General features: G+C 43.2%; 3 protein-coding genes and 1 long non-coding RNA gene across 10 annotated transcripts; 3 read left to right on the top strand and 1 right to left on the bottom strand.

Moving 5' to 3' along the window:
• Positions 1-1601: 1601 nt before the first annotated feature.
• Positions 1602-4385, top strand: LOC135616758 (uncharacterized). 7 transcript variants are annotated; one of them, XR_010488472.1, is made up of 3 exons: positions 1602-2691; positions 2871-2959; positions 3949-4385. It is a non-coding gene; the product is annotated as an uncharacterized LOC135616758 (long non-coding RNA). The 7 variants fall into 7 exon arrangements; XR_010488474.1 differs by having other exon boundaries at positions 1602-2706; XR_010488468.1 differs by having other exon boundaries at positions 1603-2659.
• A 7109-nt stretch (positions 4386-11494) lies between these two features.
• Positions 11495-13435, top strand: LOC135616748 (uncharacterized). The gene is made up of 3 exons (XM_065116296.1): positions 11495-11856; positions 11982-12736; positions 12821-13435. The coding sequence occupies exons 1-3, from the start codon at positions 11554-11556 to the stop codon at positions 13299-13301; spliced, it is 1539 nt and encodes a 512-aa protein (XP_064972368.1). The 5' UTR covers positions 11495-11553; the 3' UTR covers positions 13302-13435.
• Positions 13436-17188: 3753 nt separating this feature from the next.
• On the top strand, positions 17189-18218 carry LOC135636533 (nuclear transcription factor Y subunit B-1-like). Its single transcript, XM_065148270.1, has one exon. The coding sequence runs from the start codon at positions 17295-17297 to the stop codon at positions 17931-17933; it is 639 nt and encodes a 212-aa protein (XP_065004342.1). The 5' UTR covers positions 17189-17294; the 3' UTR covers positions 17934-18218.
• Positions 18219-21052: 2834 nt separating this feature from the next.
• LOC135616745 (protein ROOT INITIATION DEFECTIVE 3-like) lies at positions 21053-22855 on the bottom strand. The gene is made up of 2 exons (XM_065116285.1): positions 22719-22855; positions 21053-22456 (listed from the first exon to the last, which is right to left on the bottom strand). The coding sequence occupies exon 2, from the start codon at positions 22426-22428 to the stop codon at positions 21103-21105; it is 1326 nt and encodes a 441-aa protein (XP_064972357.1). The 5' UTR covers positions 22429-22456; positions 22719-22855; the 3' UTR covers positions 21053-21102.
• Between the last annotated feature and the right edge of the window lie 32 nt (positions 22856-22887).

Raw genomic sequence — 22887 nt, 5'->3', positions numbered from 1 at the left:
AGACATGAAGATTAAAGACAAGAGAAGTGGTGCAATTGACAGGACGAGTAGTAGCAGCGAGACAAGAAAAGGAAGGATGCTTTTTCGTGTGTTTCAGTATGTGATGTTAACACTGTGCTTCGAAAAATTCTGCTATGTTCTTGGGTTTCAGGACACATTTTGGCATGATATGTACACGGAATTTGGATCATGGGGTGGAGGAAACATCGGTGGCAAGATTTTGGTACGCCGTCGTCCGGCAAAAAATCTTTAGAATTTAGATCAGGAACACCGCAAACGCAAGGAAAGTTGTGCTCAGGATTCACTCGACCCAATAGGCACGACAGCAGTGGCAACAACGATCTCTTGAAGACAACTAGCAGCATAAACAAAAGAGCAATGGCAGCAGGGTGGTACAATTCCATTAGAAATCTCAAAAGCATCAGGACATGGTTTTAAAAGCCATGGGTTAGCTAATTATTCAGTCAGATCTTCATTTTTTTAGATGTTTGTTCTTCTTATTTTGCTCGGTTTCAGTCTCTATTCATGTCCTCCTGTCAGACAGCACTCTCCCATCTGAGCTGACAGGAACCATCTCTCTCTCTCTCTCTCTCTCTCTCTCTCTCTCTCTCTCTCTCTCTCTATGGGGGTGGGTGTGTGTGTGTGTGTTTTGAGGGAGTGAGAGAGGGATGAGTTCTACTTTTTAGAATGATATGATGGATGACCGGCCATGGTTTTCGTTGGGAGATTGGATTCGCAGGTGAAGGTGCACATGATTAGGTGTATGAGATTATGGGATGTTTGGGAGTGGCCTTTCAGACGTCGCCTGTCATTTACATTTGATGTCATCCTCGTCTCTCTATCTCGTCAGGTGTGTGCTTTAAGATGATGGGCTCCCAACTCTCCATCCAGTCTTGAACACTGCTACTTAGTTTGATTGAATCACCCTGGAAAAACCTACTGGATGATATGGTCTCTTATCGACCATATGTAGTGAGAGAGACCATCCATAGTCCCCACAGATAGGTCAGTGAGAGACCACATCACCAAGAAAATTTGCTGGATGACTAGATCTAAATTTATATGATACAGCATTCCACCCTCTCTTTCCTTCTCCCCTTCTCACTGTAGAAGAAAACCTGAATTAATTTGAGCAGACAGGAAGATGAAAAGCTTTTCAGTCTCAGAAAAGAGGGTAAAGGCAGCAAATCCTCCATTGGTACAATACATTCGTCTGCCACCATTTGGACTATATGACACCGAAGCATTTGGATAGAACAGAGATGCATTCACAGAATCATATCACTGCAACCTTCCTTCTCAGCACCTTATCACTACCATAAGATAGAAAGCCAGACAGGATTTGGGTTGATTCCTGAGCCTGTATTAGTTGTGTATGGATGAAATGAGCAGTTAACTAACCATGAATGCATGTTAGCATGTGTGTTGTTGTGTCCTGCATGCTGTAGTGGAAAGTTTAATGGGATCACTAAGAAAATTTGGCTGGCGGATTGGAACTTCTCGAATTGCTAAGCTCTGTGGCTTCCCAGTGTGTCACGCACCAGAATGAGGTGAAGTTCGCTGCAAACAGAGCAGCTCACCAACTAAAGTCAAGTGGGCATGATGACTGCAACCAGACCTGAAAAGCTACATGGATGGTTGTCTCTCCTCTTGTCCCATTTTTGTGTCCTCACTACCACCAAATCATATGACTGGTATCACCAAAGAATCCTATCATGAGCTAGGCCTTGGCATATTTAACTGTCTTCACCTCATCACCTTCAAGTGAAACACCCATAAAAGAAAAGAGATGAAGTAACCAAAGCTTGTGATTTTTTGGAGGCCAAGAATGGTTGATCAGGTTATGGTGTTGAAGAACTACAATCAAACGTAAGCTATGATGAAAGCTAGCTTGAAGCCAACAGGAATGAGGTAGTGAAGGTTCAACCTCATCGCCCAAGAATAAAGAAAAAAGCCCTCCATTGACTGGTATAAATACACGTTTGTGAGGAGGAGCAAAGAGACAGGGAGAAAATTCTGTGAAGCTAAAGATAGGAGCCCTCCTTTTTTGTTTCATCTAGTGGTCTGTAGCTTTCCGACACTCTGGACCACAACATAAGTTTGGATCAAGACTTTCTCTCAAGGCTTGGCATTGCTGGGACTACAACAAGAAATGAAAGAAAAAGCTTCAGCAGGGGCATGGCTAAGTGTTAGAAACACTGGCTCTCAATTCAATGTGTGTCCTAAAAAGCATTAGTTCATGACTCATACACACTATGGCCGGTCTTATGAGTGCATCAAAGGTTAAGGATATTTCATAGTAGAGTATGAAATCTGAAAGAGTATTGTGGTGGAATGTATTTAATCATCTTCAACCAGGTTGATGATGCATTTTGATGTCAACAGGTAAACTATACTAAACTATTCTCATCAGTTTGAGCATGCTAGGTGGTTAGCTACCTCATCCTTGTCTATATCACATCTAAGCAACAATATCAAATTCAAAGAAGAATTATTTAATGTGGACTGTAGGAGTTCTGTTGTTCAATCCTGAAAAAGACTCTTGTTGGAAAGAATACCAATACAAATTGTTCTCTCCCATTTGATCTTTTGGAAGGTCCACTGTCTACTGCCCATATTTAATGTAAAGAAACTTGGAGCTGGAATGTGACACAGAAAGGTATGGCTAGTTCTAAGAACCTACCAGGGAAGGTATGAACTCTGCAGGTTGGTTTGTCTGTGTGGTGGGGAAGATAAATAAATCATGCTTTTGGTCTTTTATTTCTCTAGCTTTCTGATAGATTAACTGATAGTGACTTCATTCTGGGGTTGGAAATTCTGAAATCTACCTGTGGGATGTTTCATTCTTAATTGAGATGTGGATGATGCAGATATGAGCAGCAAATCACATGGTGCAGGGAGAAACAGAGTGTGTCATGCAGGCTTGTTTTGAGTGCAAAAAGGCTGGACAAACATCAAGGTGTGTCAACAAGTTTTTATGCCACTGTTCTTGTGTTGGTTTTGCATGTGCTCTACTAAAAAACCTTACATAAGAAATTTAATGATTTCATCTACATCATAATAATAAGCATATCAGCTGCATCCTTAAGCATGTATCATCCTCAGTATTTGGAAAGATGGTTTTCAAGTGTCTAATCTATAGCAGCTGCCTCTGTTACATATCAAGCATGACAATTTTCTGGTTCAGTAGGTCAGAACTGCATGATACATCAAATAAAGATCAGAAATATTTCCACAGAGATTAAGCATATGGCCTGCAATATTTCCTTCCCTGTCTCCATATCAGCACAACAGTAAAATGACAGCATTTGGTCCCCTTTGTTGTGTGGAAAGTGAGTGCTAGACCATAGAGAGTATTGATCTTTCTTTTGACCGGGTTTGTCTTAGGGACAGTTACCACAACCAGTTGCCACCCTCAAGACAGGCAGAACTCTCAATCCTTCACATGGACATGTTGGGCAAATTCTCCCACCATGACCAGGCAATTGAGGGATCAGAACTTTGTGGCTGGAATGCATCACTTTGAGGGCCTCGGCAAGAAAACTAGGGTTTAAGAAAGGTGTCTCTGACCATAATTGATGGACATGGCCAGCAGAAGAATGTTCACCATCTAGGCAACAACAATTCAGCAAGCCACCAATCCATGTTCACTGAATTTGGAATTGCCTCTAACTCTAACCTACATTGTCAACCTAAAGTCAACACTAGTTTGTCATCAAGTGTCAAAACTTCCACCTTTGGAAGCCAGAGACATGGCAAAGTAATCTTTTGGATCAGCTATACTGATTTTTTGTCTCCATTGAAGCAATAAATACTGATCATTGTCAATTCTCTTTTCTAACGCAGCAGAAACTGAATGCTGTTCTAGTTCTATATTTTGTTGTGTAGTAATACTTACAGAATCATCCAAGCAAGAAAACTCATAAATGACTTTCAATGATTTGCAAGGTTGTTCTTTTATGATGGCAAGTAAATCTATGAAAAGAGATGATCATAGTTCACCACCCACTTCTTCTCTTCTTCACCAGAACTCTGAGCAGGATCTATTATTGCCATCGTTTGGATTTGACGGTGTGATCTACAACTAGATCTACATCTCGGCAGCCATGGAAAGCCAGATGCCCTTTCCGCAAGAAGGTAGCACCAACCAAATGCAACACACTGCTGTGGCTGAGGCTGAGGGGTTCCCCTGTCTCACCTCATGATGCCGGTTCCCGAGCTCCACCTGCAGCCTCCTAATGATGTTATCTCCCACGAACACCATGTTGTCATATTGCTGCCATCAATGGGATTGCCAGTCGAAGGGCCCCATCGGTCTATCCACCAACGATACAATCCGTGCACCTATAATAGCAGAGCAACCTGGTCTTCTGGCCTTTCTAAGATGCATCATTTCTGCCGATGATGAGCAACCCAAAGTTGGGGCAAAGAGGAGGGCTCACCCTCTTATCGCCTCAGACATTGTCTGCGGAACCGACGGCTGGGTGAATCCAATCTTGCAAAAGGTTGGATTGGTTGTCTCACCGATCGCATTCAGTCGAATCTGATATGATATATTTTGACGGCCTAGACACGTCACCACTAACACCACGTCAAATCGGAGCCTTATGTCACCCGTCCCATCTCGGGAGTTCGTACCAAGAAGATATGCCATACGTCCCTTCCCGGGAGCTTGGGGCGGTGCCGTCTGACGCTGCTCTGTGCGTCCCGGAACGGCAGTCGGTCAGAAGAGCCGTCCCATCTTTCGGGGGTCAACAACAGACGTCGAATCGACGCACCATCAACCCTCGCGCCACAGTATAAAACCCCTGGCTGGCCTCCGGCCAAGAGGAGGGCAAGAAAAAAGAAGGAAAAAAAGTAATCCCTCTCGTTACTAACTTGCTCATCGGAGGGGTCACGGTTGGATACCACTCGACGGAGATCTTTTTGTAGGAGGGCGACCACTCATCGACGGTGAGGGACTCGGTACGGAAGCACGATCCGCCCGGCACCAATGAGTCGCCAATCAACTCTGATTCCAACCAACGCCAACTAGCACTCTTTCCTGGGAGCTCGGGTACCTCATCATCCGAATCATCCTACTAAAAGCTCACAACAACAGCCTGTGGATCTAGCCGTGTTGACTGATCAACTACAATATATTTGTTGAATCCATTACGGGTCGAGTTAATTACTTCCCGTCGGGTCGAACCGCTTGCCGACCCAGGTAGGCTCGTCGATGAACCAAACCCCACGTAATCCGCTTCCAAATCGTTAAACGGATCCGTGTTCTGTTAGTTGATCCGATCTTAACCAAGGGGATGACGTCGTCCGTGCGTCACGCTTGCTCGAGGGGGCCGGCGAACCACCAAATGGGGTCCGCACCCTCATCCATCAGCAGCTTCATGACAGGTGGGGCCCGGACGGGAATTGCGGCAAAAGCTACACGTGTCCTTATGACGAACCCCATGATGACACCAGAAGATGATGATATCAAAACGGTGGTGGCTTATCGTCGGTACCTTCAAATCACTGTCAGCGGCCCATCTTCTCCATCCAACAAAGGCAGTGCCCGACGTGACACGAAGGAACGGATGACTTGTGATGGCGTTCACACTAATAATCACACGGACGAGATTTATGGTGACATGATTTATGAAGAATATACATATATATATATATATATGTTTATTTATGTTGAAGATATATGTGAAAGCTTCGTTCACGGAAACCCTGGCTTGAGAGTGACCTTTCATCCGCTCCACATTGCAAGTGTCATCATAGGAAATGACAAATGACGACATGACAACCCTGGTTTGAGGGAGACATGAATTATGATGATATGATGTACAGAAGGCAATTTGTACATGTGAACAACATCTAAAGTTTTAGCTCCATTGTCCGGTCTATTTGACAAGAATAAGTTGCACCTGAAAAAATTAAAGAATAATAATTTTATTAGTTATAATAATATATATTTATATAGATTTTAAGAAAAAAATCTTCAATCAAACTTGAATTATTAAGTAGGTAAGGAACATAAAATTATCATTCTTATTTATTTTTATCATAATCATCTATCTTGCTTTCGTAAAATTGAGTTTTCTTATGTCAATCTTCTGTTGATGTAATTGAAATACTCCATAAGCAAAAGATTTTGTGAAGGAGTATATTAGTTGGTCAAAAGTATGGATGTGAGAAACACATAGTTGAAGTTTAACAACTTTATCTCTAAAAAATTAAAAATTAATAATAATGTATTTCATACGTAAGTATTTACTCATCAAATTGACACACAGGTAGGTGACATTGGCATTATCACAGCATATTATAGGAGTGGATTGGGAGGTGATGTTAAGTTCATATAGTAGATTAATGACTTAATTGAGTTTTACAATGGTGCGATGGTTCGATATTCAACTTCAACTTCTGGATCATTCGATTATATTATATTTCTTGAAATTTTGACTGATTAATAGGCTAATGTAGATGTTTTACCATTAGTGTTGCTTATCGAATTAGCATCGATAAAGGCATAAAAATGAAGTGATGAATATTTACGAAGAAATTTATAATTAAGAGTTCCTTTGAGATATCGCAAGACATGTTATAGTGCAGACTAATGCATAGTAGAGAGCTAATGTATAAATCATGATAATTTGTTAACTATAATTTAGACACATGGACGTGTGAGAAATAGATACCATAAGAAACAAAGTACTTATCGATACTATGTAGGATCTGTAGTAGGGTTATCACTATATAATTTGAGTAATTTAGTGGTGAAGAGTATGACAGTGACTTCTTTGGCATTATACATATTTGTCTTTAAAAATAGTTCTCGAATGTACTTCTTTTCAGATAGGAAAAGTTCAAAAGATGTGAACGTTGCTTCCACTCCTAGAAAACAACTTAAGGTTCCTAGATCTTTGATGTAAAATAAATATGTTAATTGCTTAATGAATTACTCGATCTTTATGTAACTATTACTTGCGATGATGATATTATCCACATAAATCAGTTGATATATAGTGCATCCCTTTATTACCATAGAAATAAATAAGTGTCAGACTTGGAGTTAACGAAATCGGTTGATATAAAATATAAGCCAACTTCGCTATACCATGCTCTTGGAAATTAGCAAAGTCCATAAATAGTTTTTCATAGTCTACAAACATAATTTAGATATTGAGGATAGATGAAGCTAGAGGTTTATTGCATAAAAACATTTTGAGCTAAGATCTCTTGTAAGAAGGTACATATATGCTAGTGATGACTAAACTTAGGATGTGCTAGATTATCGTCAATTTAACAACTAGACTAAAGATCTCTATAAAATCAACACCTGATCGTTGGTGAAATCCTTTGGACACTAAATGTTCTTTATATCTAGAAATAAATTTATATAAGTTCTACCTAATTTGAAAGATTCACTTACACCCGATAACATTTTGTGTGTTGTGAGATGGTATAAGGGTTCATATGATATTATTGAGTAGGGCATTATATTCTTCACACATGACTTTATGCTAGTGTGAAGATTTTTGAGCTTGGGTGATGGTTGTAAATTTAGTAGGCTCAGGTGAAGAACTTATGGTAGCATGAATGAAGATCAAGGATTTGATCGACCTGGTTTGAAGAAGTCATTTTTGGAGCATGTTATCATGCGGTGTTCAAGCTTGATGGTATTATTGGGTTGTGTTAAATAAATGAGAATTGGTGGAAAGTTAGTGATACATATTTGATCAGATACACTTCGATGTCACTTGGCCGAGGAGAGGACAAAGACATCATAAATAATGCTAAGGACATTGCTTCGTTGGCATTATATAGTGAGTTGGTAGAGAGGTAGATGGAGAAGTCGTAGAGAGAGTGGAATTCTATTGAATTGGAGTAATAAGAGAGTATATATCTATAAGAGAACTATTGGTTAATGTGATGAGAGATACAATTAAGGGAGTTTGAGGTATATTCATATGAACCTAGTGACATATGGTTGTTGTAATGACTCACATTACTGAAAGAGAAAGATTTTGGAAGGAATAGGTAGACTCAAGAAAAATAACATGACGTGATACAAAAACCTTTTGAGCTTGAGGATTAAAGCATTGAAAAACATTATATTCAAGGGAGTACCCAAAGAAGATGCAACACTTGAATCTGTGTTAACTTGTATGAAGCGTAAGGGCATAGATAGGAATAACATAAATAATCAAATACTTTAAGTTTTTGATAATTTGGGATTTTATGAAAATAATTTTTCAGATGATGACTAGTATTGTAGGATTGGGGTGAGCATACGGTTAATAAGATAGATTATGGTTTAAAAGATTACTGACTAAAAAGTTAGTGGAATGGAGGCATAGTGTAAACGGGTGAAACTAATTTCAACTATATGCTGATACTTTCATTTGACAAAATTAACTAATTGATGTGTGTGTGGTGATAACTTGAAATGTTGTATAATATAGGATGAGAGATAAGTTATTAAGGCTTAGTATTTATCTCCTCCATTAGAGTAAATTATTTTAATAATAGATTGGAAGAAATTCTCAACTATTGTTCTACAATGAGAAAAGATTCTAATGACTTCATATTTTATATTTGAAAGGATATAGCCATATATATTTAATGAAATAATATATAAAAATAATGTAAAATCTAAAATTATTAAAGAAAGTGATTCGAGCAAAGCCCTAAACATCAATGTAAATAATTTCAAATGGTTTGAAGTAGAATATAGAAAATATTATAAAAGATAGTATTTGATTTTTATTACTAAGATAATCATCATAATAAGTTATAATTCTATCTTATTTGAAAGTCAGAAAGGAGTAACGAAAAATTAGATACTGTTGAATTAATGTTGAATTGAGGATGATGGATAACCAAGGCGATGATACCGCACATTGATTAGAGCAATAACTGAAACAAGAGTGAATGATTGGGTGATTTGTGAAGTTGATGGTCATTCATGGATATTGTCTTTATTTTGACCTTGAACCAAGAACTGAAGTCAATAATTTAATTGCTTAGATACACAATTAGAGTAGTCATGATGTTTGCTTGAGGTCAGTTGAGTGTAGCAGTAGGCTTGGGTTGACAATGATGAACTTTTTATTGTGTATCCAATTTTATCACAGTTGGTAAATATTATTTTATTGATTGTTATTGTTGGAATGTCAGAACTGCTGATAGTTATAGTTGAAGTTTTTGAACTATCTGGATTGAAATTGCTACAAAGGTTAGAGGTTTGATAGTGTAATGGAAGATGATACTTCTGTGTATTACCTATGTATTCAAGAGGTATTTTGTTTAATCTTTTATTGAAGTTCTTGTTACTTTGATTATCTTTTTTTAATTTTTTTTATTGAATTAAGCTATGATAGTTGATCCCATTATCCTCTCTTCTTATTTCAGATATATTTTATGATCAATCAACTTATCATATAATTCTTCAAATGATATTGGTGAGTCACGTATCCGAATTATTATCGTCAGTTCCTCATATTTGTCATTTAAGCTATTGAGAATATAAATAATGCTTATTCATCACTTAGGGGATAATATATTAAAGTTAACTTATCTATAACAGCTTTTAGATTTTATATATAATCAACAATAGTACTTTCCTCTTATGTTATTTCCATCAAAATTGATAAAAGATTTATTATACAAGTGTGAGAGAGACCAACAAAGGTGATTTATAATTTTAACCATGCTTTTGTTATATTAATGCATGAAGAGATTAGTGGTACTGTGGAACTAATGATTGAGACTTAAATTGTTTATAGAATAAGACGATCTTATCATAGCCATAACTTATGATTAAGACTTGTTACTGGGATGGCTTCTCTTGATATTTCGATCTTTTCCGGTAGACAACTAAGAGTGTCATCGATATAGCCTAATAGATCCTATTCAAAGAGGAGATTGGTGAATTGTGCTTGTTAAGATACATATTTATCGCTATTTAATAGTTTGAAGGAGATTAAAGTTGTTGCATTAATGGATATAAGTCATGTTAGTTGAGATAAAATATTATTTCTTAAGGAAACAATAATTGGAGTGTCATATGTAGATGAGAAAAATATACTAAAAATATACTGTGATCCACTAAGAAAAATCCAGAACCAATTGATGATATAGCAGATAATAAACAATAGAGATCTGATTTGTTAGTGAAAGATCCAAGAAAGGCATAAGGAGGAATATGATGAAGATCAATGAAACTATAAATATCAAAGGACCGAATCTGGAATGAAGGGAAAAGAGCCCATATTGTGATAGTGGCATCGAGAGGTTGGTCGGTGGCTATGATAGAGTTACTTGGAATAAAGGAGAAGACGAGTAAGTTATTATGAAGTTCCATCTCTTGCTTTAGCTTTGTGAAATCTCATATTTGTAGATCTGGAATCTACATTGAAGGAGGCCTCCGAGGACACCAATGAAGTTGGTGGTAACATTTGTGACTAATAAGAAGGTTGATGACCATGATGACATCAATCATTGGTAAGTTGTTGGGAAGGTTATGGCTTCAAGAGATATCAGATATGTAGATTTGATATTTACATTTGAAGGAGACGTTCGATGACATCGATAAAGTTGGTGGTAAAGAACTTATTGATAATAAGGAAGATGAGGGAGTAGACGCCATCGAGAAAATCTAATACATGTATAGATCATCGAGAAAAGGGTTTGCTATTGTGGCAACAATAGTGATAGCAAATGACAAAGAGATTATTGTCGCTAGGGCAAACTCTGATGGGAAGAGATAAGAGAAGGAAGGAAAGAAGATTTTTTTTTTTTCCTTTAAACAACAAAGATAGTGATTTTATTCATTGAGGTAACGTTTGTTTTTATATATTATTAGAAAAATAATTTTCTCAATCATATACTCAAATTACATAATCAACTAATTTATTTAAATCTGTGATTGATCTTTAAATCACAAATTAATTAAAAATATAAAAAATATAAAAATATTATTTTATATCTTTATTATGATTTCTATCTGCACTAACCTCGCTGCAATTTCTACCACCTTTTCTTTTCATACAAAAAGTGTCCCATATCCGACGATTACACCAGCGTGGAGAACACAGATGTAGCATCTCCAATGGACTCGGAAACAAGATCAGGAGCAACCAGGAAGAATTCTGCTGCCTCTCGGAAACAACGTAGGTACTCTGATCCAACAGTACTTAAATGTGATGTGCTAGATTAATGGCGTCTCCGTCTTCATCAAACAAATGGTCACGCGACTCAGGACGCCACCTGCGACCCACTCCGAGGAAGATGAATAATAACATACTCCAAAGTAAACGATGGCTTTGGCCCTCGCAATCTACACCGACGGAGTTGTCTCCGGTGGAGCCCAGCTGATTCGCTCGCCGCCGTGTGGCTGAGAGTTCTTGGTCCTAATCCTGGGAGCCTTTCATGTGGTCATGACTGCATGTAATATTTAATGTATTCCTTTCCCGCGTTCCACAGATCTCCCTGTTTCATTGGCCGCCAAGTCCAACTCCTTGACCCTCTGACTCCGATCCAAAGGAAGGGGGAACGGAGAAAAAAATGGTGGCGATGGGAATGGGGGTGGAGACGAGGACGTTGGTCCTGGTGAACCTGGCCGGGATCATGGAGCGGGCAGATGAGGCGCTGCTACCGGCGGTGTACAAGGAGGTCGGTGCCGCCCTCGACGCCACCCCGACCGCCCTCGGATCCCTCACCCTCTTCCGCTCCATCGTGCAGACCTGCTGCTATCCCCTCGCCGCTTACATGTCCATGCGGTACGACCGGACCCATGTCGTGGCCCTCGGCGCCTTCCTCTGGTCCGCCGCCACCTTCCTCGTTGCTGTCTCCACCACCTTCCTCCAGGTACTCTTCTTGATGTTGCCGTCGCCGTTTCCCACGGATTGGAATCCAATCTCTCTGTTTTCTTATGCATACTTGGCAAAGATTTCCATCTATCGATTAACAAGCGAAGATCTGAATGTAAACAGGTAGCAGTCGCAAGGGCTCTCAATGGGGTCGGGTTAGCTCTGGTAATACCATCCATCCAAGCCCTTGTGGCCGATTCCACCAACGACAGCACTCGTGGATCGGCATTTGGATGGCTATATCTGACCAGTGGTTTCGGCTCCATCATCGGCAACTTCTTGGGCCTTCTGCTGGCGTCCACTTCGTTCATGGGAATCGCTGGCTGGAGAGTTGCCTTCCATCTGATCACCATTTTAAGTGTTGTAGTAGGAATTCTGGTCCGGCTCTTTGCAGTGGATCCTAATTTCCCTAAGAACCTTATTGGTGCAAGCGACGAAGCCACCTCGAGGAAGTTGAGTTGGGCAGAACTAAAGGATCTGATCCAAGAAGCCAAGACTGTCATGAGAATCCCTTCGTTTCAGATCATCGTGGCTCAGGGGATCAGCGGATCGTTTCCGTGGTCCGCCCTCTCGTTCATGCCGATGTGGCTGGAGCTCGTCGGATTCTCCCACGGCGAGACCGGACTCCTCATGACATTGTTCTCCATTGCGACGTCGCTTGGAGCACTGTTTGGGGGAAAGATGGGGGACTTTCTTGCAAAGCATTTCCCCAACGCCGGAAGGATATTGTTGTCACAGATAAGCTCTGGTTCTTGCATTCCTCTTGCCGCTGTGCTGTTACTGGTCTTGCCTGGTGACCCCTCCACAGGGCTTGCTCACGGCCTTGTCTTCTTCATCATGGGATTAAGCATCTCCTGGAACGCGGCGGCCACTAACAAGTACGTCATGCATGCATTCACTAATTAAGCTCTTATCAGAGCAACGTTTCTTTGCTGAATCTTCTGTTTTTTTGGTGCGTGCAGTCCGATATTTGCAGAAATAGTCCCGGAGAGATCTCGAACGAGCATCTACGCACTAGATAGATCCTTTGAGTCCATACTCGCGTCGTTTGCTCCTCCAGTTGTTGGCATTTTAGCTGAGCATCTCTATGGTTACAGACCGACTCCCAGTGGATCAGGTGAAGGTGCAGTTCTCGAGTCGGACAGAGCAAACGCTGCCTCGTTGGCCAAGGCGCTTTACACTGCTATAGCAATTCCAATGTCACTATGTTGTTCCATCTACTCCTTCCTATACTGTACCTATCCAAGAGACAGAGAGCGAGCAAGAATGGATTCCTTGATAGCATCAGAGATACAGCAGCTTGAGCTGGAAAATAGCAGTGAAGTTAGAGATGAGCAAAAGCTTTCCAGCAAAGCTATTGACATTACTGATGGGATAGACGATGAGAATGATGAAAGGAGACTGCTGCCAGGACCTGCAATAGTATCAGATGACGAGGATTAGCGAGTGTAGTAGCATTCAACTGATCAACATGAATTGCTTGTCGAGACACTGGAATGTATCTTCACTATTCCGACTAATTTGTTTGAATTCTGTCATGTATAGTCCAAAAACAAACAGATCCTTTGACTGTTCCATGGTTTGAAGCTTCTACATAACTCAGACAAAGTGCATCCAATGTCATGTTTTCCACGGGGATTCTAAATCCACCACCGGATTGGAGTCGGTGGTGGCCGTCGCAGGGGGAGCGGATGGTGGTGGTGGCCGTGGCGGCTGAATGAACGCATCAGGCCCAGGAAACGGGAACTGGGGAGGAGCCGCGCGCGAGGCTTGCAGGGGAAGAAGGCGGCGGCGCCATTGTAAGCAGCCCATCACCGTAATTGGGTCGGCCCGGTACATACACGTGGCGGAAAGTCCTCGTCCTATAGCCCGTGGGTCCACGTCTATATCACTCAGCATGTATACGATCTTGTGTCATCTAAAACACGGCTGGTATATATTATGGGCACCAATATATATATATATATATATATATATATATATATATATATATATATATATATATATATATATATATATATATATATATATATATATATATATATATATATATATATATATATATATATATATATATATATAATTCTTAGTTCAAAAACTATTCAAACTGCCCCTTCTCTCATCTTCCACCGTTGCTACCGGCGCCTCTGCCGCCTGCACGTCTCCCCTCCTCTTCCTCTTCTCTGTTGGGTTGATAGCCCATATTCAGCCCATGTGGGCTAGGGCAGTTCACAGCTCACACCCCCTCTTAACTTAACCCTAATTAAGATTAGGGGGGTATGGTGGTTACGTTTTAGAAGCAGAAAAAGGCTATAAAAAGGCAGCAACGAGAAAGAAAAGGAAGAGAAAGAAAAGAAAGAGAAAGAAAGGGAAGAAGACAAGGACAACGCAGAGAGACGGTTGTGTTCTCATCAAATCTACAGTAGACTCTTGCTGTGATTACTTGGGGAGGTTTTAGATATTGTGGACAGTGACGACGTGATCCTTGTATCCCAGTTATTCTCTTGTGGTTGTTGCTAGGGTTTTGGGCAAGAGATTGAGATTTGTATATTCATTATTCTCATAGTGGATTATCTCTAGTTTGCCCCGTGATTTTTATCCTTCGTATTAAAGGGGTTTTCCACGTATATCTTGGTGTTTCTGTTTGATTGTGTTTCCATTTTATTCCGCTGCGTATTATGGTCTTCTAGTATTTGTTCATATACAAAGGTTATTCCTCTTTATATCCCCATCACTCTCCCGTCGTCGGTCCTTCCCCCTCATCTCCCCTCCTTCCCCTTCCTCCTTCCCCCTCCACCTCATAACCACAGAGGTGGTGGAGGGGTAGGGATAGTTTTGGTTTTTTCGAATTAGAGGTTATGATTTGAGAATAATTTAAATGGGGGTATGGTTTGAGAAAAATACTCAAAATACGAGTATTTTCTTAAACAATCGTCCAACATAATATGGGTTTATTGCTTTATATCCCTCCAATGACCTCAAAGTAGAGCTTTGTCTTCGCTCAGGACTGCACGCCAAGAGTCCCCCCTCGCATGCAGGCTAAGACAAGAAGTGGGTAGCATAAGACGACGACGGGATTTGGTAACAGAGGCCAACACTTCAATTTTCTAGCTGACAGTCAGGAGCGTGTTCGTCTTATTCGTGTGTTTTGCACTCTGCTCCACACGAAACCTCCGTGTGCGCGAAGCACACGTATCAATCGGGCACGTAGATTCCCCATGCATGTTAGTCCACCACATGGTATCACTGCGTGGGAACCTGAAGGGCTTGGCTTTCATCCTGCTGTTCCATCGTGTAAGTGCCAAGTGGTGGAATCGCATGAATTTGATGCAAAGCATAGGCGAGGATTCTTTTATCACTGTTTATTGCTGTTTCATAAGCAAGGATTCTTATGAAATGTTCCACTTCTCCTGCCATATGAATTCGGAGAATATTTCTTGTTCCATGAATGTGCATGAAAAGTATTTCTTCTTTCGTGTAGCAGAAGCATCAGTATCACAAATGTCGAGAGAATCTGGAACAAAAAAAATACAAGATACATAGATAATCGTCGGCGACATGATCTTAAAGAACAATTTTGTTTAGGTCTTACTTAGGAATTCATTCAATTTTTAGGAGAAGAAGACTACACTGCAATGTGCGAACTAATGAAAGTTGCAGATTTAAAGGTATCTGACCATGCAAGGAAGATACACGTCAATTCTATCAGAGTCCACTGGCATGGCATGTCTCTCAGTAAAAGTTGGGAAAGAATGATGCAATCTGCAACACTCCTTAACAGCGAGAACAATTGGCTTGGATGAATGAATGATCGAGGAATTGCAACAATCATTCTGCACCGCCACCTTGCAAAGCATTCATTATGCATGACCGTGAAACAAAGGAAACCAAAGTGAGATGAGAATTACGATCCAAGTTACTGAGACTTGATAGCATATCAATTGCGATCGTAAGGTATGAAGTAGCAGAGTGATTAGCTGGAATAATTTGTCAGCATATACACGTGCTGACTCGACCCCCCCTGCAATGCATTGACCATTTTGGAAGACGGGAGTAAAGTGCATGTAACAAATCCTGTGGTGTTAATGCAGGGATTAATTAATGCAGTAGACAGGAAGAGAAATCAGATGATTCCAATGCATGCAAAGATGTGATTTCCTCGACACATTTTCCATGATCCAGTCTCCGTAAACCTAGGATTTAGAGGGGATCATCATACCTTCACCTTGGGGGTAACCAGAACCCTCTCTCAGTCTCTCGTTTGTGCCGCTGCACCACCCAGCGTCGTGCCACTTGGAGTGCCAATTGCTATGTGACGAGAGCAGTATAAAGTAGAGCCCGCAACGCTCTCCTTCTCCACCACCTTTCATAGAGAGAGAGGCAGAACCAAAGGCGAGGGGGTTCGGCAGCGATGGCAAGTGGTGCAGGCTTCCTTGGCGACCATGATCTCGCAGGTTCTGTAGAATATATCCCACTTGGAGAACCCTTTTCTCTCTCTCTCTCTCTCTCTCTCTCTCTCTCTCTCTCACATGAGTCCACGATCACCGCCGTCCGAGTTTTTTTAAGATTCATTTCCATTTCATGATTTATGCAGCATATCATGATGCATGATAATGCTCCGATCTCCAACACAGTCACTGTATTTATTGTTCTTCTTTTGGTATTTTCATCCACCATGTTGAAGATTCACGAAGGATTCTCCCTTTAGCTAGTCTTTATACTCAAGTTGATTGGATTCCAGAAATTTTACTGCCAAAGAGGAACCAAAGCACAAACTTGTGTTTCTTGTTGCAGAAAATATTAGGTATTTTTGGATCAGTTTTATGACTATAAGAACAGTATTTTACGGGATAGGGAAACTTCGTATGCATTTTATCTCTGGCCCCTCCTCTTTGTTGACGAAGAAGTTGATTGGACTTCGTATAAAGCTGCTTCATCTTCCATAATTGCTCTTTTACTGGTCCCGTTGAGTTCAAAATTTACCCCCTCTCTGTTGACTTGACTCAATCTGGCACGTCCGATGCGTGTGGACTCCACTCGATTGGACGATCTGAGCCGTACGTCGAGTTGCCTTAACGTCCGCCAATTACGTGAGCGTCGTCATCCGCGTCAGTCTTATGTTCACGAGGCTGGTCCTTGTCGTTTTCTGTTCCCCGGGCGTGGTCAGCCGTGGCCTCCAACGAGTCAATCTCTTTACCCGCCTCCCACCCCGCCTGCCACGTGTTCTCCCTGGACGAGGCAACACGACGGCGCCTATGAACCTCCATCTCTTCCCACAGTCCTACTGGCGCTACGCATACACTTCTGACACGTGTCCGTTTAATGCATGTTTCTCCTGCCATGGAGTGATACTAATTGATTGCAGCGTTGGTCGCTGGTGGTGCAGGAGTCGCCGGTGAGGGCGTGGCCGGGGTTCCGCTGATCCAAGATCCTCCGATGGAGTTGAACCCGGCTGCCGCAGCAGGAGCCGCCGCCCCGCCCGTCGTGCGTGAGCAGGATCGCTTCATGCCGATCGCCAACGTGATCCGCATCATGCGCAGGGTGCTGCCGGCCCACGCCAAGATCGCGGACGACGCCAAGGAGATGATCCAGGAGTGCGTCTCCGAGTACATCAGCTTCATCACCAGCGAGGCCAACGAGCGGTGCCAGCGAGAGCAGCGCAAGACCGTCACCGCCGAGGACGTGCTGTGGGCCATGAACAAGCTCGGCTTCGACGACTACATCGAGCCCCTCACTCTGTTCCTCCACCGCTACCGCGAGCTGGAGGGCGACCACCGCGGCTCCGTCCGGGGGGAGGCCCTCCAACTCATCAAACACCGAGCCGTTCCCACCGCCGTCCCTGATATACCTACGGCTGCCTCCCAGTTCTTCACCACCGCCCCGGTGCCACCGCCGAACTTCGTCATGCCACCGCCAGCTACCGCCGCCCCGCAGCATCACAACCTCTTAAGTGAAAGCATGGTCAGCTACTTCCTCGGCATGTATGGGAGTGGGGAAGGATCCAGTGCAAGTGGAAGCTACTCCCATGTCAACGGGATGCCCAACTTTGACCACCCTTATCCTCCCTACAAATAACGAAGCACCAACAAGGATAACTAAGCAATATATAATATGTAGTGCAATAACGTGTGTGTTGTAAGGGGGAGAAGTATGCTCTTTGGGACTCACTCGATAACCAAATGGTCGCAGAGAGCAGAGGTGGATTAGGTTATCGAGTAAAGTCGATGGAATGTGGTAAGGAGTAGCGATACTTGTGGGATTAATGGGGACAGGTAAGGGGAGTGGAACATGTGGGCGAGGTGGGGTGGACAAGTATCAGCTTGGGGGTGTGCTTTTTGTGTCTGCAAGCTCGGGAATAAGAGAAGGTGAGCGTCTTCAGCACTCGTAGCATCAACCTGCAACGAGGAACGAAGAAGGCTTCGTCTGTGTTATGCTCTATAGTTATCTCCCGTCTCATCTTCCTTCCTTCTTTTATGTTATTACTTCTCAATTTGTTGGGGATGGAATAATGATGTAGTATTAAAAACAGGAGAATTGATAAGACACTTACAAGATACCAAATGCACATAGATTCTCTATCTTTCTCTGCTTGCTATCTCAATCTCTCAATCTCTATCTCTATATCTTGCTACATGAACTACGGTCCTATTTATAGGACCTAATGACAACCACCTTAACTACTAGATCATGATTCAAGTGGTTATTGAAATCATCATGTAACCACTAGATCATGATAATAATCTAGATAGATAACTAGAATCAAATCTCAACACTCCCCCTTGATTCATAGTTGCATACACCAATTTGCGACATAAAATAAATATGCTTTCAAAGTGGAAGTGATTTGGTGAGGATATCCGCAACTTGTTCATCCGTTCCATAATACTTCATTGTGATGGCTCCACTTGCCTGAAGTACTCTTTAAAGCTCCTGCACAATCACTATCAGTGAAACCAAATAATTTGCATTTAAATTTTGTTTTGAACATCCATTTTAACCCAATCACTTTCTTTTCTTTCAGTAGATCCATTAGCTCCCAAGTTTCATTCTTCTCAATTGACTTGATTTCGGGAGCTACTGGGAGCTCCGCTTTGGTGAACAACACGACGACAAGAAGGGCTATGGGTTCAAGGAGTGAAGGCCATGGTACCGCAGAGGCGGGTCTTCCGTGCGTGCATCGAATTGTGCATCGGATGAAAACCTTGGTCATCAACATATGGGGGCTGTGTTCCACTAAGGGATTGTCCGAATGCAAGTACCAGTGAGTTCCATGGGAGGGACTTGATCATGCAGAGGTATGATCGAAGCAGCTGGAGAGTTAGACTGCTCCAGAGCTCATATTCGCTTAAGGGAGCCCGACAAGTCAGAGGACAAGGCCGAGTAAGCGAACGTTGCTACCAAGGAAGCTAAGGAGAACAGAATCGGTGCAAACCCTACAACGTGATGGCAGAGGCCATGCATGGGAGTTGCAATCTGTCTTTCCATCGACCAAACAGTCTGCTTGGAGAACACAGAGGTGTTGAAGCAGGGGGTCGAAAGGGGCGAGGAAGCGATGACGAGTCCAGAGGGACTTAGCTACCCAAAATCAAGCATCAATTAGAATGGAGGTGGACTCAGAGGAGTGCCACGGAGACATATCTACCGATCGTGAAGAAAAGGGATGCAGATGCGAGGCGATGGATAGTAGGGCCATGGGCATGGCAGCGCCATGGTACCGCAGAGGCGGGACTTCCGTCAAAGTCATTGATCCCTTGCTCTCATGGAGGGAGAGCGCTTGGTCGTGAAAGGGGCCGAGGAGGTGGAGAATGCAGAGGCAATATCCAAGTACCGAGACAAGGCTGAAGGGCAGAGGCCAAGAAACTTCTTAAGACCGGTGTCAACAAGTTTCTCATCAAGATAGCCGTAAGTGAAGGACTTCGGGTCATGCAAGAGTGCGCGACCAAGAAACGAAGCAGGCAGTACGCGGTGCTGTACCTTTGGTACTCAGTGGAGTAGGCGGCAGGGTTGATGGAGAAGACGGTACAATCCCAGAGGCGACCTCATCTATCAGAGAATTACTCCAAGTTGGGGTGAAAACTTCCTGCATTCCAGAAGTTCAATGGCATTGAGAAGGTGAATCACAGTAACTAACTCAATGCAAGGAGTGCAAACACTTCAAGTGCTTCAGAAGTGTGAGCAAAGAGCAGGCGAAGGCCAGTAACCAGCTCGATGCATGAAGTACAACCTCGAGGAGGCGGGAGAAGTCAAGTAACCTTTGCCTTCTCAACTCTTAAGAGAATGGGCGAAACCGAGTACCCCAATTCTCTTATCTATCCAACAGAGGAGCTCTGCACAAGTTCAAAGACCCTTCGAAGAGAATGGAAGACAACAGTTGTCAAATCCTCACCAATGGTGATCAGTGCTACTGAGAGTAGATTGTCCGCTTCATTTCCCAACGAAATGTCAATCGAAAGCGGAAGTGATGCGAACCTACTTGGATGTGACAACTAACTGAAAAAAGAGTCAATGAGCAGATGTTGTGGAGGAAGGACCCAAAACTTCAGAAGTTTGCGAGGCGATGCTCGTTAAAGCTCCAACAAGCATCCACCCAGTTCAAGCAGCATGTGGAATTTTTGAGAGACTAGCGCAGTAAGAATGGTCTTTTCCTTCATTTTGGTAGATCCGTAGGAATCAACGAGGATCAACACAACTCAGCCAACCCCACACCAGAGTCAGAGTCATTGGCGAGTTGAAGCAGCATGGCGGATCAAAAGTTCGACTACTCAAAAACAGTAGCGGAGAGCAACTGGGAGCCAAGAGGCGCATTGCAGCTGGAGCAGAAGATTGAAGACTCAGCAAAGGCAAAGAGTTGCAGTGTTCACAAAGGCTTCGACGAGGACGTCGAAGGGATAAGTGGGGGAGAATGTCACGGACAAACTTCTAAACAAGATGTTTGATGTAATGCTCTGATACCACAAATGTTGGGGATGGAGAAGCAAGGAGAAACAGAATACTACGATACGAGTAAAACGAATACAACCACCTTAACTACTAGATCATGATTCAAGTGGTTATTGAAATCATCATGTAACCACTAGATCATGATAATAATCTAGATAGATAACTAGAATCAAATCTCAACACAATTGAATGACTTCATGAATGAGTGATGCCCAACATAGTGTGTGCTGTGAACAGTACAAGTGACTCGCAGGTAAAAACGTGAATGGTGGTATACGAACTCTTCGTTCATTGCATTCATATCTCATACAGATGTAGAATGGTACACGTCCGTAGCATCTTCTTCGTTGATGCCTCTCTTGGCCTCCCTGAGAAGCAAAGCTAAGAGCTTCCGGTAGCTTCCGATCGCCGTCTCGAGCATGTCGACGGCCCGGTGCTTATCTATCATGACCACTCTCAACCATTCATCCATCTCCATCGCCTCGGTGATCTTCCTACTCATCTCCCTCTTACAGAACCCTCCTCCAGGGGATGGACGTGCTTCATCTCCATTACGAGCTGCTCTGAATCCAGTAGCTCCTCCTCCAGCCACCAGGAGATCTCCGATGCTTCCGCCTTCATGCCCAAAGCATCGTACGATCGATCCGTGCTCCGTCTCCCAGATAGTTATGAGCCCCTCTTCTGAAGCTGAGACTAGATTCTGGTTCCCGTTTGCCATCGCCAGTGCCGTCACTGCTCCGCTCTGCTCTGCTTCCCACGCCGTAACATCTGCCTCGTCGAGTGGTGTTCGACGTTGCCTGGCCACCAGCGGCACCGCGTACACCCTCCCATCTGCTCCTCCGGCGTAGATGTGAGAGCTTGTGGGCTCCATGACGGTACACCACATCGGACACGGAAACTTCACGGTTCGTAGATGGCTGCCATCTGTTATTCTCCAAAGCTTACATGTGCCATCGAGGGAGCTCGAAACCATGGTCGCATTGCAGCCGCCTGGTCCGGAAGAGACACCGGTCACCGACAAGTCGTGTGCAGCGAACCGGCACAGCGCAAGTTGGGCGGAATCATCATCGCCGGAAGCGGCATCCAGCAGTCGAATTATGGGGAACACTACAATCGTGCCGTCATCACCACCTGAGATCAGAAGCGAGCCGTCGTCGTTGACAGTCAAACAGGAGACAGGCTGGCGGTGGGCACGAAACGAGCGCAGGAGATCACCGGAGGGAAGAATGAGAGCGTGAACAAAGCCCGAGAGGCCACCGGAAAAGAGGTACGATCCGTCTGGAGTCGCGACGAGGGAGGCCACCGGCTCAGGCGTTGGCAGGCAGTGCACCAAGTTGGAGGTCCACCGGTCGTACAATCGAATGAAGCCCGAGGCGGTGGCAGAGACGTGGGAAGCGGCGACGAGGGCGTCACCGACGAGCGTCAGGCCCTTCCGAGGGGTGTGGCTGCCGGAGAAGCGGGCGCGGATGGTTCCGGTGAGCGGATCGAGGGCGGTGATCGGATGGTTGGGAGAGCTTGTGAGAATGACCTCTCTCCAAAAGGACGCCATTGCGACGATGACAACTCCGCGAAGGCGAACGTCTGGGGGTGGAAAGTGAGGGCTTTTGGACACGGAGAGAGCATGCGGCATGAAAGGTGGGTGGCGCTTTTGGTCTCTTCTGTAACAGCCACAGAAACGATTTGAGTGTCGACGAGAAAACAAATGGCATTGATTGACAAAGTTGACCAAACAAACTTGCATAGGTAAATCCGATGCCTAAACTGTCAAATATGATAGGAGGGAGAAGTATGCAGAGGATGAAGCATGGAAAAATGCTACAGAAAACACCGCAGGCAGAGAATGAGTCATCAACAGGATGGCTTGGCTTTGCAATGACATGATCATAGATCAATGTTCGAATAGAAGCAAGCAATACTCACTGATGAGGACAGAGAGTGCAATCAGTATGAAACCAAAGGTGCCCTGCATGAGTCAACAGAAGCCAGAGGATTTGACTTGTGAAAGCCAGAGGATTCAAGCATCAGTCAACAGAAGAAACCACCAAAATGCCTCGAGCTGGAAGAGAACAAAGCATGCACTCAGTCCAGG

This window comes from Musa acuminata, chromosome BXJ1-3, assembly GCF_036884655.1.
Source record: "Musa acuminata AAA Group cultivar baxijiao chromosome BXJ1-3, Cavendish_Baxijiao_AAA, whole genome shotgun sequence".
NCBI classification, from domain to species: Eukaryota; Viridiplantae; Streptophyta; class Magnoliopsida; order Zingiberales; family Musaceae; genus Musa; species Musa acuminata.
Note: the sequence above shows the minus strand (reverse complement) of the source record. Positions and strands in the feature narration are given on the sequence as shown.